Source organism: Procambarus clarkii, chromosome 10, assembly GCF_040958095.1.
Source record: "Procambarus clarkii isolate CNS0578487 chromosome 10, FALCON_Pclarkii_2.0, whole genome shotgun sequence".
NCBI lineage: Eukaryota > Metazoa > Arthropoda > Malacostraca > Decapoda > Cambaridae > Procambarus > Procambarus clarkii.
Genome location: NC_091159.1, coordinates 16,750,639 through 16,768,553, shown reverse-complemented (window position 1 = coordinate 16,768,553; position 17,915 = coordinate 16,750,639). Strand labels below are relative to the sequence as shown.

The following is a 17,915-nucleotide window of genomic DNA, read 5'->3' as shown; positions in this document are numbered from 1 at the left end:
CGATTCTGCCACTTCCATGCAGACTTCAGCCATGGAACCTTCTTCATCTGCTGCAGTACCCACTGCTGCTACTCAACCATCAAGAACTAAACCTCCACGATCTACCATTTCTGCTTCATACTCATCTAATGAATCGGATGAGGACGAGTCTGTTGGAACACCATCTCCTCCTTCACGGAAATGCCACTACTCAGCTGCCGATTTTCTTCACGACATTACACCATCAACCTTCAACTCCAAATGACAACACGAAGCAAGATCACCAAGACCGACAAGCTCAGGAAGAAGACCAACGGCCCGAGTTTACTGAAAACATCAAGGAAAAAGTAGACCACCAACAAAATGCTGGAACATCAACAACAAACATCAACATTTAACTACCATCAACTGCCAGCTGCCTGCGAGCCCATCCCATGTGTGTACTACAAATGACGCCCTACTCAGTCTTACCTCACTCTTCTCAAGTTCAAAGACGCGGTGGTTGGGCCACCGATCTTTCATCTTCCCTCTTCGCCTCGTCTCCAGTTCCTTGCTCAAGATTTCTGCATTCTCGCCCCGTTCTTCCATTCCCTGCCTGCCAGCTCTATGGACTTTTTCAAACTTCAAACCATATCTACCACATATCTTCACCATCCTATTGTACTATAGGACGGCCGTGCAAGCATGTATTGGCTAGTATTTGTGGACGAAAGATGTTATGTACATTTCTTGCTCCAAATGAAGAAAATATAATTGTTGCTCACACTTACAAATGAGCTAGAAACAAAAAATGACACACTTATGTTTTGGTTTTTCCATTGTCGAGGGACAGGATGTGTGTTGTCCTAGTTTTTAAGTGTTTTTCCCACTTCTTGCCCGAAACGCTATACGTGTTAGTGGCTTTAGGCGGAGTATATACTAGCTCTATCTAGAAATTCAACATTCTGTTTGTAACTCATTTTATATGCATGTACTTTTACCTGAATAAACATTATCATTATTATTACTACCGAGGCTTCCCAAGCCCCAGGCGAGGTTGTGTCTGCCCCCACAGCTACTGAACAGACCCATGGCCGTTTAAACAAGTGACGTGCACATTATCTACTGCACCAAAATACTGTAGAATACTATGCATACATACCCTGAGTCTTGCGAACTGATCTCCTATTATACAGAGGAAGGTGTGGCCTAGGAGGGAGCCTGGCGAGGGCCTCTCTGCAATACCGCCGATGAAAATGTCAATATCATCCACATCCTCGTACAGCTCCCGCAGTTGGTTGATTACCTGAAAACAAGGAGGTTCTAAAATGTTATAACAGAAGTTTAACATTTTGATGCATGGGTTAATACTTTCCTTACCAGAGAAGGCATGATAAGTTAAAAATTATATAATGTATATTTACGACATAGGTACGACATTATATATATATATATATAAATATATATATATATATATATATATATATATATATATATATATATATATATATATATATATATATGTCGTACCTAGTAGCCAGAACGCACTTATCAGCCTACTATGCAAGGCCCGATTTGCCTAATAAGCCAAGTTTTCATGAATTAATTGTTTTTCGACTACCTAACCTACCTAACCTAACCTAACCTAACTTTTTGGGCTACCTAACCTAACCTAACCTAACCTATAAAGATAGGTTAGGTTAGGTAGGGTTGGTTAGGTTCGGTCATATATCTACGTTAATTTTAACTCCAATAAAAAAAAATGACCTCATACATAATGAAATGGGTAGCTTTATCATTTCATAAGAAAAAAATTAGAGAAAATATATTAATTCAGGAAAACTTGGCTTATTAGGCAAATCGGGCCTTGCATAGTAGGCCAAAAAGTGCGTTCTGGCTACTAGGTACGACATATTATATATATATATATATATATATATATATATATATATATATATATATATATATATATATATATATATATATATATATATATAAACCTAAAAGGGGTACCATCTCTGGTGCAAGTGTAGGGACCCATAGCCTCGGAGAAGAAAATAAAGAGTACTCAGAGAAGACCTTGTGGATCCTCAGTGAACACTTTGATATTTTCTTCTCCTACCACCCCTATTCTTTTTGTATGTGTGTATATATATCTAACCATTTTTAAATTTGATTACTCAAAAAGGGTTACAACATAGGTTACATGCAGGGTACAAGGCTACTTGTCACAAGTTGTAGAGCTCCTCCAGCTCCTCAGATGGCGGGCAAGAACCATGGATACAGTTTCCTCTCATTTCCTTTATAGCATTTGCTCTCTGGATCGCCACACTAAGGCGCTGAAAGAGAAAACTGGCGGCTCTAGGGTCTCTAGTTGTTTCAATTAGCTTAGACCCCAACTCCTTCAAAAAACTAGCAGCACTTTTACCCCAGGCACCAAGTGTCTCTTGAGGCAATGGGGACAAAATTGTAGTGGTGATCAAGGTCTCTGTATTTACGTGACTTGGCCGCTTCCCGGTGATTGGCAGCACCTCCTACCTGTGCAGCATTGAAGTCAACACAGGTGTTGGCTAAAGTTGAAACATAAGTGTAGTCCCACACCAACTGTCTACCATTCTTCCAGGGGTTCACCGTGATCCCAACTGGGCGACCGACAGGCTCTTCAGAGTTGCGGGGCATTAAGTAACGGGGGGGTCGGTCGGTCGGTCGGTCGGTCGGTCGGTCGGTCGGTCGGTCGGTCGGTCTCTCTCTCTCTCTCTCTCTCTCTCTCTCTCTCTCTCTCTCTCTCTCTCTCTCTCTCTGCTGGATAACCGGCTATGGTAAAGCTTCTTTTAATGTCATTAACCTCACCGTGTCTTGCATGCCATCCTCCTGTCCTTTGGCAGAGAAGGCCATGCCGTCCGTACCTGTCGGTCACTGCCTCGCCGCAAATACACCTGTATTCGGTGTGGATTGGCACAGCAAGGCGGAGAGCCACAGCAATTCGGAGGGCCTGCGGTGTGAGACGAGTGCCAGTTGCTGACATTGGGGTTGCCAATAGGAAGTCACCTGCATGGGGAGTTGCTACAGCTCTAAGTCAGGCAGTGTCATGTAGTGTTGTCGCAGCTTCTTGGTCGACAATGGGGCGATCCCAGCTGGATTGCTTATGGGCTTCAGAAATTGGTGGTTGGAGTGCTGGTCCTGCACGAGATACCCATTTGGTGGTGCAGTCTGAAGTTGGACTCGTGTATCCCTGCCTGTTGACCTAGGTACCTAGGTCAGGTAGAATTTCTTTCACGAGGTTGTCAGATGCCACTGAAGAGGACAGGAACACTGATACTGCAATTTGTGTTGCTGTGCGAACGCCGAGACCCCCGAGTCTGACAGGAAGGGAAGCTTGTTTCCACTGTGGGTGGCTGAGAGAAAGGTTGATGGCTTTTTCTAGCATTAATTTCAGCAGGCTGTCGTATTCTTCTAATTTAATATTTTTAAAAGATGGCGAACATCTAAGAAAGTAGGTCAGCCTGGGGAGGGACAAGCATCTGGTGATGAGGTAAAGTGCATCATGAGCATCCATGTCTTCAATCTTCTCATTCATCCTCTTCAGGTCAGAGATGATCTTACCAAGGACCTCGTCGATGGCATTCCCTCCAAGGGGAGCTCCTAGAAGTGTGCTGTCCTCAGGGTTGGTTATATGAATATCAGGAAAAACAACCTTTATTTGCTCTATTGTGTGCTGGTTGATGAAAGTTATTTCATACTTGGAAGAGTTCAGGGTGAGGCCTAGACTTGCCCCTTGCTCCTGAATTATTTTTATGTCATCCGGGAGGGAGTCTGGGGAGCCAGCTAGAGTACCATTGTCCAAAAACCAAATGTTGAACTTACTGGACAGGTTGTCAATGACTTCCTTGATGACTAAGCAGAAAAGAAAAAAAGCAAGGGGGGTCACCCTGTTGGACACCTTGTGATTCAGCTTCATGTTCCCCGAATTGCAGAGTTAGATTCTTGCTGTAACATGAGTTTACAAACGAGTTGAGGGAAGGAAAAAGGTGATGAACCGCACTGTGTACTGCATCCCTTCCTACCAGATTGAAAGCATTTTTGAAATCCAGTTTTATCAGGGCTTTTTCATCTGTAATGTTGGCAATGTAGGCTCTAGCTGCATGAGACGCTGCCTCACACCCTTGGGGAATGCCAAACCCAAGCTGTTTTGACTTCAGCATGTCTGCTGCTGCCTGGCTAACTGTTCTAGCAACAGCCTTAGCGACGAGGCGCCGGAGTGAATTACCCACAGCAATCGGTCTGATTCCTCTATCCTTTTTCCTCAGGGCACAGAGGGTAGCGGCAATTCTCTCTGTCGGGGTTCACCAATCTCCCAGTTGCATCTGTAACCTAGACGTAGTCTATATAACCGAAAGCGAAGAAGGAAACCTATATAACCGAAGAAGGAAAATGATTGATTAATTGATTGATTAAGCCAATCAGGAGGTTGCACGGGCATGCATAGCCCGTAAGAAGAAGGAAACGTCGTTGTTGTTTTAGATTTAGCGACTCAGAACGAAATGTCCATGTAGCACGGGCTATGGTGAGCCGGTAGAGAAGGAAATGACTGATGAAGATTAAGCCACCAAAGAGGTGGCACGGGCATGAATAGCCCGTAATAGAGAAGGAAACGTGGTAGACAGTCCTTATACCCGCCAGGGCAAGTACCTGACCACCAAAATAAGGGGTGAAACCTACGGATAAAAGGGGCCGAAAAAGGTGAAGGAAAGGGCCAAATATGGATAACTGTACAAAACAAAAACACTGGATAATATATATATATATATATATATATATATATATATATATATATATATATATATATATATATATATATATATATATATATATATATATTGGTAGCAGTCTTTACTGTAGACATATATTATTAAATATGACCGAAAAAGTAAGATTAATAATTCTAACACGAATTTTCTCAATCTTTCGTACATTTCTTTTCACTGTTGGAGGTGAAACACTGTTTACCTCCAACAGTGAAAAGAAATGTACGAAAGATTGAGAAAATTCGTGTTAGAATTATTAATCTTACTTTTTCGGTCATATTTAATAATATATATATATATATATATATATATATATATATATATATATATATATATATATATATATATATATAAGAGCCGCCGGATGGAAATAAATAAATATATAAATAAGTAGTGGTGTTGACAAGAGCCATAGTGTGTACAGTGTGAGAAATATTGGTGAAAATTATATTGAGATAATCATAACTTCAAATACAATTAAAACAAATTAACAATAAAGATTATTATCTACAGAATTAGTGGCTTCTCGGGTACATATATCTTTACTTTATGATGCCATTCTAATTTTAAAAAAATGTACAATTACTGTACGTACAAATAATAACTATCAATAACCATACTAATAATACTAATAAAATATGAATCAATATTTGATTAGAATTATTACAATTAATAATAATAATAATAATAATAATAATAATAATAGAACAATAAAACGCTCCTCTAAGACCTCTGCCCGAAACGCTTTGCGTAATAGTGGCTTTAGGCATTGTATGTACTAGCTCTATCTATAAATCTATCAATTTTTGTAAAACCTCTTGTATGTATGTACTTTACCTGAATAAACATTTATTTATTTATTTATTTAAAAAAGCAATAGCAATGGTTACCTCTGGATCAATAACATCAGCGAGGTCATCAAAGGTGTTGGCCCTCGGGAGGGCGCAGATCTTCCTCCACTTGTTGTAGCCAGGGATGCCGTGGTCGCGGGCCCGCTGCAGGTTCAGGGCCACCAGGTCCATCCCGAACTTGTTCTTACCCGCGAACAGGTGATTGGTCAGCTGTGGAGAGGAAGCGACTTAGTGAGGAAGTGAGGGAACATTGGTCAAGCGTTGAAGCAACTGCAGATCGCTCGTATTCATTTCCGAGCCGAACTCATTTGTACATTTACCCGAGAGGCTCTATAGTGGCCTCGACGAGTACAGGAAGCCGGCGGCTTGTCGAAGGTCCCCCCCCCCCAACAGACTTAGTATGTCACGTTCCTAACGGATGATTTATATATGTTATATGATCCAGTTCTATTATGCTACTCTATAATGGTTCAATAAATCCACAGCTGTATTTTCAAAACAGTACTTACCCAGGTCTTTACCGAATTTAAACTTATCCAATTTGTATCCACATTTTAATGTTCTATTTGGTGTTTATATACATCAGCTCTGTCACCCCCTTACTCTTGTGCTCCCCAGAGAATGTATGTAAAGTAGGTTTTATAATTTCTACATAAAAGAAGTTTCTTGTTCCTGTTATTAACCCTGTCTTCCTTTTCTGCACACATTCAAGTGAACTTGTGTTTATTTTATAGTATGGTGATGACCAAAACTGAACCGTATAGTCTCTAGTTGATGCCTAACAAGGTCAAAATAAAGCTGAAGAGTGAGTACATACCAGGCGAAGAGACCAAACCTGTAAAGCTTTGTACCACATTATCTGTCACAATATCCCAAATCCCAGATAGTATTCAGAATACAAAGGCATCATATAATAATGGATCGAGCTGAATTCAATATTCCCTCCCGGGCTGCGAGCTTTCAAATATACTGATTTCGCGCCATCCTACCTCCTTGCTGAAGAAGCGGTCGAATTTCTGGCTGGCCTGGATGGTGAGGCCACGCAGGAGAGAATCCAAGCCTCCTTGCTGGTACAGAATGAAGGGTGAGAACTGATTCTCGCTGAGTCGGAGGTTCTTCTCCACAATGCCAAATTTGTTGTAGGCTCTGAAAAAAAAAGAGAACGTCAAGGTGAGTAGCCTATACACGAGAATTTTACCCGGTGGTCTGTGCTTTTGGTCAGACTAAAGTCCTGTATTATTATTTACACACAAAGAAATTACATTGTGATATAACATTGAGATAATCCCAGGAACCGTGATGAGGATTCGAACCTATGCACTGGGTGTTCCCAGATGCACGCTCTAGACGACTACAGCATTATATGGTCAAAAGTTTTGATCATGTCGAACCCTGGTTCGGCTTCAGTAGAAGCCTCGGGGGCACAGTAGTACCCCAGGTTGTAATTCTTTTGACCATGTCGTGGTGAAGTCGTCTAGCGTGTGCATCTGAGAATACCAGGCACATACGTTCGAATCTTCACACGGCTCCCTTGAATTTTCATTATTATTTATCTAAAATGTCTTTTGAATATTAATTTTTATACTACTGAATGCTGTTAATGAAAACTAACCCAAAAGGTCGACTATGCCAAGAACGTTCAGAAACTGTAAGGGATTTCGTACAAGACGGACACACACACAAATTTGTTATATTCACACTGCCAAGAAAGTGGAAGTTGCTTACCGTTACTGAAAAAAAAGAGTTGGCACATGTGCGCGCGCGCACACACCCACACAAATCACACACACACACACACACCTGTCAATCCTGTTGATTGATGGTTGAGAGGCGGGACCAAAGAGCCAGAGCTCAGCCCCGGCAAGTACAATTAGGTGAGTACACACATACCCCTAAATGAGTGGGATATAAGGGAAGTTAAGTTGGAAGCACCCTTGGGAATGAGTGATCACAATGTATTGATCTTTGAGTACCTGGTAGAGCTAGGATTTATCTCCTCCAAAAATGAACTAGGAAACAAAAGGCTGGCATACCGAAAGGGGAATTATGGGGAGATGAGAAGTTTCCTAAGAGCTAAGGAAAAACTAAAAAACTCCTAAAACTCAGAGCTAAGTCCGTACAAGACATGATGGACTATGTCACCCAAAAGTATCAGGATGCAGTAAACAGGTTATCCCGGCCCAAAAGGAAAAATCCGAGAAGCAAAAGAAGAATGCGTGGTTTAATAGGGCATGTATGGAAGCAAAGGAACTGAACAAAGGGGCATGGAAGAACATTCGAAATAACAGAACACCAGAGAGCAGCTGAAAAAAGGTATGAACATGATATACCAAATAAAGTCAAGACCGAATCAAAGTTACTCCACAGTCACATCAGAAGGAAAACAACAGTGAAAGAACAGGTGATGAAACTTAGAACGGGTGAGGACAGGTAAACAGAGAATGACAAAGAGGTGTGTGAAGAACAAGAGGTTCCAGGAGGTCTTCACAACAGAACGAGGTGAGGTCATTGCTCTCATCCTGTAACTATACTTAGGTAATTACACACACACACACACACACGCTCTCCCATTGACTTACTCCATGTTGCCAGAGATGAGAGTGTGGCCGTATCTGAAGGCAGCGGCGGCGAAGGCGTTGATGATAGTGGGGTCGACGTCCTCGCGGTAACCAGCAGCGTAGCCCTTCTTCTTCGGCACCAGACCAAACGTCTCCATGAACCGTCGACCTGAGGGACCAACACTTGGTCACAACTGAATGATTTGTGTGTGCGATGAAGTGACTCATTTACGGAGTGAATGGTAATGTGGATGGTTGTGCTATGGTTGTGTTGTGTTGTGGTGTGGTGTGCTCTGGTTGTGTTGTGTTGTGGTGTGGTGTGGTGTGTTGTGGTGTGGTGTGCTATGGTTGTGTTGTGGTGTGGTGTGGTGTGTTGTGTTGTGGTGTGCTATGGTTGTGTTGTGGTGTATTGTGTTGTGGTGTGTTGTGGTGTGGTGTGCTATGGTTGTGTTGTGTTGTGGTGTGTTGTGGTGTGTTGGTGTGGTGTGGTGAATATAGTGGCTTTATGATTAGTTAGTGTTGAGTATAAACAGTAGTATGAGGACTGGGAAATGGTATGAGTGTTCACAATGGCTCATTTCTCTCAAGATGTGAAACAGCCAGACCAAATTAAACAAGAATGAAATATAATAATAATTGTGTCGTGGGACAGAAAGCCAGAGAGTATGCATACATATTAGGCTTTTATCGAGGTGGTTTGTAGTGGAGTGCCACACACCACTACAAACACCCCCCCCCCTCCTTTCATTGCCGAATTACTGACCTCCCCCCCCCCCCAAGAATACAACCCCACAACAAGGTGACTAACTCCTGAGTACCTGCTCACTGCTAGATGAACACAATCATTAGGTGACAGAAAATGTGCCTAACCATTACTGTCCCACCCGGGATTCGAACCCGTATTTATCGACTGTGCATCGAGAACGAACCCGCCTGTGCTACCGGAACCCTTAAATGACCGATATATATATATATATATATATATATATATATATATATATATATATATATATATATATATATATATATATATATATATATATATATATATATATAAGAAATTACAAAAGCATTGAAGTTGTAAAGGACACACAGAAATCACAATTGCGTGATGCATCAAATGAACAAATCCACAAGGGCCGTGACAAGGATTCGAACCTGCGTCCGAGAGCATCTCAGACACTGCCTTAATCGACTGAGCTATGACACGGTAAAAAGAGTTGAAACCGAAGTTCTACCGAACTTACTGAAGTTCAGTAGAACTTCGGTTTCAACTCTTTTACCATGTCGTAGCTCAGTCGATTAAGGCAGCGTCTGGGATGCTCTCGGACGCAGGTTCGAATCCTCGTCAGGGCCCTTGTGGATTTGTCCAGCTGTAAAGGAGTTCGAGGCGTCCCTCACCGAGGACGATGGGGAGGTACTCGTTGTAAGTGATGTGTTGGATCTGCGCCGCCAAGATCCTTCGCGCCTCCTGGAACAAGATCTCGTCCGTCCAGCCGGGGTTGAGGCTTTTGAGCTCCGTGGCCAGCTTGTTGTGCTGCCTCATCCAGATGGTGTGCATCACCGCCAGCTCCGGCTGCTCGTTCACCCGGGTGTCACCTGTGGGATGCAACGGTACAGTCACCTGTGGGATGCAAGGGTACAGTCACCTGTGGGATGCAAGGGTACAGTCACCTGTGGGATGCAAGGGTACAGTCACCTGTGAGATGCAAGGGTACAGTCAACTGTGGGATGCAAGGGTACAGTCACCTGTGGGATGCAAGGGTACAGTCACCTGTGGGACACATGTGTACAGTCACCTGTGGGACACATGTGTACAGTCACCTATGGGACACATGTGTACAGTCACCTGTGGGACACATGTGTACAGTCACCTGTGGGACACGTGTTTACCTGGTTAACCTGGTTGATGGGGTTCTGAGAGTTCTTCTACTCCCCAAGCCCGGCCCGAGGCCAGGCTCGACTTGTGAGAGTTTGGTCCACCAGGCTGTTGCTTGGAGCGGCCCGCAGGCCCACATACCCACCACAGCCCGGTTGGTCCGGCACTCCTTGGAGGAATAAATCTAGTTACAGTCTAGATTTGACATGTACAGTCACCTGTGGGACACAAGGGTACAGTCACCTCTGGGACACAAGGGTACAGTCACCTGTACGATATAGATAAGAAACTCTTAACGTTCAAAATTTACATAAGAATTTTAGTAAGTAGTACACAGACAGACTACGTCGGGGTCGTGTCTTTCTTTCTTGGATTTTTTTTGCTTACTGTAATTCATTTATTATGCACCCTATACCTATTATGTGAGGGTAGTGGAAGAGTTTACGGATGGACTCAAAATTCGTTTAGCTACACCTGTTACAGTCATGATGAATAGTGATGACTAAACCACACGCCAGAAGATGAGATGATGATGTTTCGGTCCATCCTGGACCATTATCAAGTCGGTTGTGGCTAGTTATGACAACCCTGGAAACACAAACCGAAACTGTCTCTATTTTCCGCTTGTTACAACTTGTATTAAAGTTGTTACATCTTGGCGTAACGTGTTTATGCCGTATTAGAACGTTGTTACAACTTGCTATATTGGTTGTTATAAGTGTTAAAGGTGTTAGACGTGTTAAAACTTTATTACAAAAACAGGTGTTAAAACTTGTTCGAACGTTGTACCAACGTCGTAGTTTCGGTGTGTGTTTGGCGGAAATCAACTTGATTATGGTCCAGGAGGGACCGAAACGTGGTCCGCTCATCATCTGTTGGGTAGTTTAATCATATCTTCAGCCACGTTATTGTGACTCATCGTCTGCCCATGATGAGTAGTTTTCCCCTGAAACTGCATGCCATGTTGATGACATGGCCTGAAGGATGTTTAGGATGAAGTTTGGCTCGTCAGTGCCCATGAGAGGACACGTGATGAACTAAGCAAGGCAGACAAGATCAATCCCCGCCAAACACACACCGAAACTACGACGTTGGTGCAACGTTCGAACAAGTTTTAACACCTCCTAACCAGTTATAACAACCAATATAGCAAGTTGTAACAACGTTCTAATAAGTCATAAACACGGTAAGCCAAGATGTAACAACTTTATTACAAGTTGTAACAAGCGGAAAATATAGATAGTTTCGGTTTGTGTTTGCGGGTTAAACTTGCAGTACTAAGAAGCATCTCGTACCCTCCCAAAACCTTATATGAAGCACAAGTTGGCTTCCATCTTGAGTATGTTCCCCTCTTGGAGGACCTGCTCCATTATTCATCCGTCTACCGGACCAGGCAGAGCGCCATGTGAGAACACGTCTCGGGTATTAACTTGTTCTGCTAGAACTGGTCTGTCTTTGAGCCTCTAACACCGAAGAAATGTCAACGTACTTGCTGTCATGGAATTCCGTCAATGACGAAAGTTTCCCCTGTAGCATGATGATGAAGATTAAGCCACCCAAAAGGTGGCACGGGCATGAATAGCCCGTAAGTGGTGGACCTTTTGAGCCATTACCAGTATCAATAGATGATATTGGAGATCTGTGGAGGTGCGACTGCACCCTGCGTGACGAGAGATGTCTTCCCCCCCCCTCCTGTAGCACTATATAGCAGTGATATATAGTGGGAAGCGGTCACCATCTGGTCACCACTTGGTCCGGGAGACATCTCCCGTCACGCAGGGTGCAGTCGCGCCTCCACAGATCTCCAGTATCAGCTCTTGATACTGGTAATGGCTCAAAAGGGCCACCACTTACGGGCTATTCATGCCCGTGCCACCTTTTGGGTGGCTTAATCTTCATCAATCAATCAATCTGGGAAGCGGTGTACTGGGAGCCGCCATGTGACAAGGCAAGGCAAGGCAAGGCAAGGCAAGGCAATAAGGGCCACCACTTATTGAAACTCTTAGACTTGAAACTCTTAGACTGGAGACGGGTTTGCCCTCTCTACAAGAAAGAATATCACAAAGGACAGCTACAATTATCAGTAAGATAATTATTTCTTCTGATCCAATCCCAGTACGGCAGGCCTTGGTGGTTGGACTAGGCCAAAACAATGGAAACTCTTGGGTTGCAAGAGCGGGAAAAGTCCTAAACAGACTACATTTAAAAAACATGATTCTTGATAGAGAGGGTGATCATCCACACCCAAATTACACTCCTTCCGCGCCGTGGGAAGAGCCTACTTTCAAAATAGTATTAGAAAGTCTCCCAATGAAAAAGGCTGCCTATGATCCGACAATCCTAAGGCGCATAATAGAAGAGCAAATGTATAGCATAGCAGTAGCAGGAGCCACCCACATCTTCACAGACGGATCGGTGGACACAGAATATGAGAGTGCTGGCGCTGCTCTTTGCACGGCCAGCGTACAGGCATATTGGAGACTGGGAGGACCAGTATCATCAACCCAAACTGAGCTGTTTGCCATACAACAGGCATTTGCGTATGTGATTGCACAAAACACTCAAAATGCAATCATACACACAGACTCAAAAGCTGCACTTCAAATACTAGGACAAAAACAGTGGAAAGATAATGTGGAAATAATTACCACCATTTTGTATCTTGGAGCAGTCGCTAAAGGCAAAGGACTCAACATAACTTTAAACTGGATCCCATCCCATATTGGAATCCCGTTAAATGAAAAAGCTGATGAAATTGCTAAATTGGCAACTGGTCATCCAGTGATACATAAAACAATTCAACCCAGCCTAGAGAACAACCCAGCCTAGAGAACATAAAAAACATCATCACCAAAAAACTCTCACATCTCAACCAAGCACCAGAGAATAGCTGAAGGTTCGCCATCTGCAACATGGTATCTTCAGGCAACCAAATTAGAAAGGTTAAATATCCCAAAAGGAATCCACAGGGAAATAGCAGTTAGGTTATATAGACTACGTCTAGGTTACAGATGCAACTGGGAGATTGGTGAACCCCGACAGAGAGAGTGCATCTTCTGCCAAACTGTCACAGAAAAGCCATTACTTCACTATCTTCTGGAATGTGAAGCAACCAATGACCTTAGAAGAACTTTAAGAGTTCCTGAATCATGCAGTGGCCACCCTGAAGCCATCAACACAGCCACTCTCCTGGTCAACAAAGGTGTCCAGCAGATGGACACCCTCATAAAGACTGTGAAGCAGTATCCTCCCCCGCGATAACAGCTTGATGGTTAAATGCAACCTCAGAATACTGAGAAAAAAAATTGTACCACTTACGGGCTATTCATGCCCGTGCCACCTCTTGGGTGGCTTAATCTTAAAAAAAAAAAAAAAAAAAAAAAAAAAAAAATGGGAAGCGGTCAGGATAAAGATTTGGGAAGGGACTGGGGGGGGGGAAGAAATGGTGCTCAACCACTTGGACGGTTAGGGATTGAACGCCGACCTGCATGAAACGAGACCGTCGCTTCAGGGCCAGACAAGCTGCATTAAGGTTTATTTATGAATATCAGGAACATTCTTAATGAGCTATAATCTTTGCTTAAAAAAAGTGCAAATAGGGAAGGATTTTATAATTGATGTGTTTATAAGACTTATTTGTCATTCAAACAAAAATGCATAAGAATTAAGGAAACTGGAGAAGGCCTATTGGCCCATGTGAGGCAGCTCCTGTGTAAATCCATCCAACCTCATTCACACACACGTCTAACCTACGCTTGAAACAATCCAGCGATCCCATGTCCATTATGTTACCCGGTATGGACAAGACGTCACTATGCTTTCTAGAAAGAAGAAATAGCAAGAGAGAAAGAGGACAGTAAATACAGTTGAGAACTGACCAGCTCTGAAGCAGAACATATTGCCGGTGGTGTCCTTGCACTCGGAGGGGTGGGGCGGGAGGAGCGGGTGGCCCGGCGTCCCCACCTTCATCAGGCCGTCACTGAAGCTCCTCAGCTCCTTCAGTTCCTCAAGACTGGACCCGTACACGTTGCTGCAACATACACGTACACGTTGGCGCAACAAGACTGGACACGTACACGTTGGTGCAACACAGGTCACCAGCACCTCTACACACGCATGCTTCTCTCTTATGACTTTACCCTTTGATACTTAGAGAAATTCTGTCACCTTTAAAATGACGAACAAACTGGAAGATATTAATCCATGCCATTCACCTGGGTTCTAGGAGACTCGAACAGTGGACCCCACGTGTGTGTGGAGCCGAAGCTCTATTGACCGAGCTATTGAGTAGTTTTAATAAGGAATGTTTAATTCCACGAAAGTGTGGATAACAATTTATATTAATCGTGTCCATTTCTTTAAGAAGGTGCAATGTAAGGCAAGGAAGGGGCAACAGCTTCCAGCTCAACCAGCCACCAATGTAGGGCAGAAAAACTGATGTTTTTCACTCATAGTGTAATAAGACTCACAGACTCATTGCACACACAAATCACAATAACGTGATGTATCAAATGAACAAATACACAAGGGCCGTGATGAGAATTCGAACCTGCGTTCAAGAGCATCCCAGATGCTGCCTTAATCGACTGAGCTACGACATGGTCAAAAGAGTTGAAACCGAAGTTCTACTGAACTTACTGGATCCTGCAGTCTCTCCGAGACACAAACCAGGGTTTTACACAACTCCCCCCATGCACTCGAGTTATGTCAATAGGCCGTTCTCCCTCTTCGCCCTTACTTCATTACACAAGTAAGGTTTGTACCTCGGAGAGACTGCAGGATCAAGTTCAGTAGAACTTCGGTTTCAACTCTTTTGACCATGTCGTAGCTCAGTCGATTAAGGCAGCGTCTTAAGGCAGATGCTCTTGGACGCAGGTTCGAATCGTCGTCACGGCCCTTGTGGATTTGTTCACAGACTCATCTACCGGCGAAGCCGTTAATGATAAGACATTACTTTCCATTTAAAATTCTTCAGGAAAAAACCTGAGCAATTGGGGGGGGGGGGCTTATAACAAGCCGCTGACTTCCTGTCCCCCGTCAATGCTACTGAAGGTGATGGCCCTCGGGTATTTTCAGGTGAATATAGTATAGATATGTTCCCTAGCAACAAAGAAAGAGCCTGCCATGGGGACAAAGTAGGACTGGCTTGTGGCTGAGTGACAACAATCCTTTAAAGAACAAAGACGAACAACAATAACTGTCCTTAACTGAACAGTCAACATTTGTAACAGCTCATCATATTGCCCAAAACACTGTGCATATTAGTGGCTTTAGACACAGTACAGACTAGCTCTATGTAGAAATCCAACATGCTGTTTGTAACTCATTTCGTTTGTATGTACTTTTACCTGAATAAACATTATTATTATTATTATTATTACTATTATAAATGATATAATTCACTGTAATACTGAGTATACACTAATAATATAAATTACAATGACGTTTTCCACCAGAGCTAATGACATACATTATTTATGGAGGGCTTGCGGTGGTGCACACAAACACCTTAATTGGGCTTTAAACAGTTTGTTGCAGTGTAAATTAATTTGCAATGTTTGCATTGAACACATGAGTCCCCGTTGTCGGGGGGGGGGGGGGGACAGGAAGCCTGCACTTAAGGTTATCGAGGTCACCCCCTCTACTACCAAGAGGTCAACTAACAACCTTCCCCAGGAGACAACCCAAAACAAGTGCCCATATCCCATGGGGGACCCATTCACTTATAGGTGAACAGAAGTATTAGGTGAAAGGAAGCGTGCCCAACTTTCACTGTCCAGCCATAGGATTGAACCGGGGAGCCTAGGTTGTGAGCCGTCGACGTAGACCATTGTGATACAGGTTATCAACACAATCACTAAGTCAAAATGACTACATAAGGCAAACAATTATCACTGTATCATTACCCCATCCCTTTGTGTGTAGTTTACCTCAATAAACTTATTTCAATTTCAATTTCAACCACACAGTATACCAGACAAAGAAGAAGGTAGCGCACCTCGCGTCGATGAAAGAGGTGATCTGGTTCATCTGCTCCCGAGGACCCAAGTTACACTTGGGGCGGACGGCCGGCATCGATCTCACGAACTCCATACAACGCTGACCGAACCTGCAGGTATATACGCACATGCTGATAATACACACTCAAGGTAAACCATAACAAATTATACAAATAATATTTTATTTATACAGATGATCAGATACAAGTCTAAGGTACACTGGCCATTATGTATGCATGCTCAACTAATTATTACAAGTCCACAGCCTCACAGCACCAAGACTACAGCCTCACAGCACCAAGACCACAACCTCACAGCAGCAAGATCACAACCTCACAGCAGCAAGGCCACAGCCTCATAGCAGCAAGGCCACAGCCTCACAGCACTTACTGGTTAAAGAAAGCATCGTCCTCGGGGATGATGATGGGCATACAGTCTGGATGGAGTTCGTGGAGTTGGCGTAGCTGGCCCTTGGAACAGCAGGTGATGTCCGCCTTGTCTTTACCTGTCAACAGCACAACCAACTCTTACGTCAGACAGACGCCCGCACACCTTGCTTAACATTACACAAATTCTCCATTGTGACAGATTGAAAAATGTTTTTAAATGGTGAAGAGTGTGAATAAGCGTATTTCTTGAGACAATGATGGTTTGTTGATGTATGACTTGAAAGTTTTCTAGTCGTTACTTAAAACCCATTTTGTGATACTTAACCTTTGTGGAACTCGCCCACAAAATGGTTACAGGCCGCCTAACACCTTAAACTTTATTGGAAAATATCCGACACTTATTCATCATTTTGTATTTTAATACATCATCCTTGTACTAACATTAGTAATTAATAATATTATTAACTTGTAGAATAATCAAATTAATTCCTTTCCTATTGCGCCATATTTTTCCCAAATATTTCTTACTTCATGGCGTGGTTGCGTCCAGCGAGTTAGCAAAGGAAAGAGTAACTGCTATATTCCAGAGAATTAACTTCTATTCTCATCACGTATCAGTGTTCTTATTAAGAATTATTGACTGATATTCCATAAACCAGTGATCATCTCAATTCGCGTTATTAGTGAAGATCACAAATTAATAATGATATTATGATATCCCAGAGTCAGTATGGAGGAACAAAATTCTCCCTCCATTTCTCGTCAATGTGAATTCTGTTTAGAGGGAGGAGAGGACCCGGGAGACATCTCCCGTCGCGCAGCGTGCAGTCGCAACTCCACAGATCTCCAGTATCAAGCTCTTAATACTGGTAATGGCTCAAAAGTGCCACCACTTACGAGCTATTCATGCCTGTGCCACCTTTTGGGTGGCTTAATCTTCATCAATCAATCAATCGAGGAGAGAAGAGCCGACACCGACATTCTCACACGAGGTTCCATCGAGAGGCGGCCATCTTACCTGTCAAGGTAGCACGGAACACACAATTTGGCGGACCATTCAGAGGACGTTCAAGCATCAGCGAGCGTCTGGGTACCCCAGTAACTCCTACAACGATCATACGATCGTTTTGACAAGCATCAGATTGGTGCTTGAACATAATTGTGGGTGTAGAGAGCTCTTTTTAACAACTTTATGTGCTTGCTTGCTTGTTGTTACGCTGCTGTTACGTTACCCCTCCATATAATTAGACAGATGCAAATTAATCACTAGATAGGCAGTGTTTTACAAATCGATTATGATTTCAGCCTTTATCGGAGCGACGCAAGAGAAGATAAGCCCTTCTTCCACGTGACTCCAGACCGCATGGCGAAGCAAGCCTAGTGACGCGTCGGCTTTGGAGCGCGCTTCTATCTCTGATATTTTACAGCTAAGCTGTTATCTCTTGTTATCAAGTACAATACTATTAGTTACATTAA

At 43.1% G+C, this 17,915-nt stretch overlaps 1 protein-coding gene across 2 annotated transcripts in view; it reads right to left on the bottom strand.

The window, feature by feature from the left end:
• Window positions 1-17,915, bottom strand: part of LOC123746854 (salivary peroxidase/catechol oxidase) — a 71,016-nt gene that overhangs the window by 16,189 nt on the left and 36,912 nt on the right. For both annotated transcript variants that reach the window (XM_069321658.1, XM_069321659.1), the window contains exons 8-15: window positions 16,441-16,555; window positions 16,050-16,160; window positions 13,930-14,081; window positions 9,574-9,771; window positions 8,194-8,341; window positions 6,604-6,760; window positions 5,654-5,824; window positions 1,121-1,264 (exon numbers count right to left, since the gene is read on the bottom strand). In XM_069321658.1, the coding sequence (XP_069177759.1) occupies window positions 1,121-1,264; window positions 5,654-5,824; window positions 6,604-6,760; window positions 8,194-8,341; window positions 9,574-9,771; window positions 13,930-14,081; window positions 16,050-16,160; window positions 16,441-16,555 (1,196 nt within the window). The remainder of the gene's footprint in view (window positions 1-1,120; window positions 1,265-5,653; window positions 5,825-6,603; window positions 6,761-8,193; window positions 8,342-9,573; window positions 9,772-13,929; window positions 14,082-16,049; window positions 16,161-16,440; window positions 16,556-17,915) is intronic.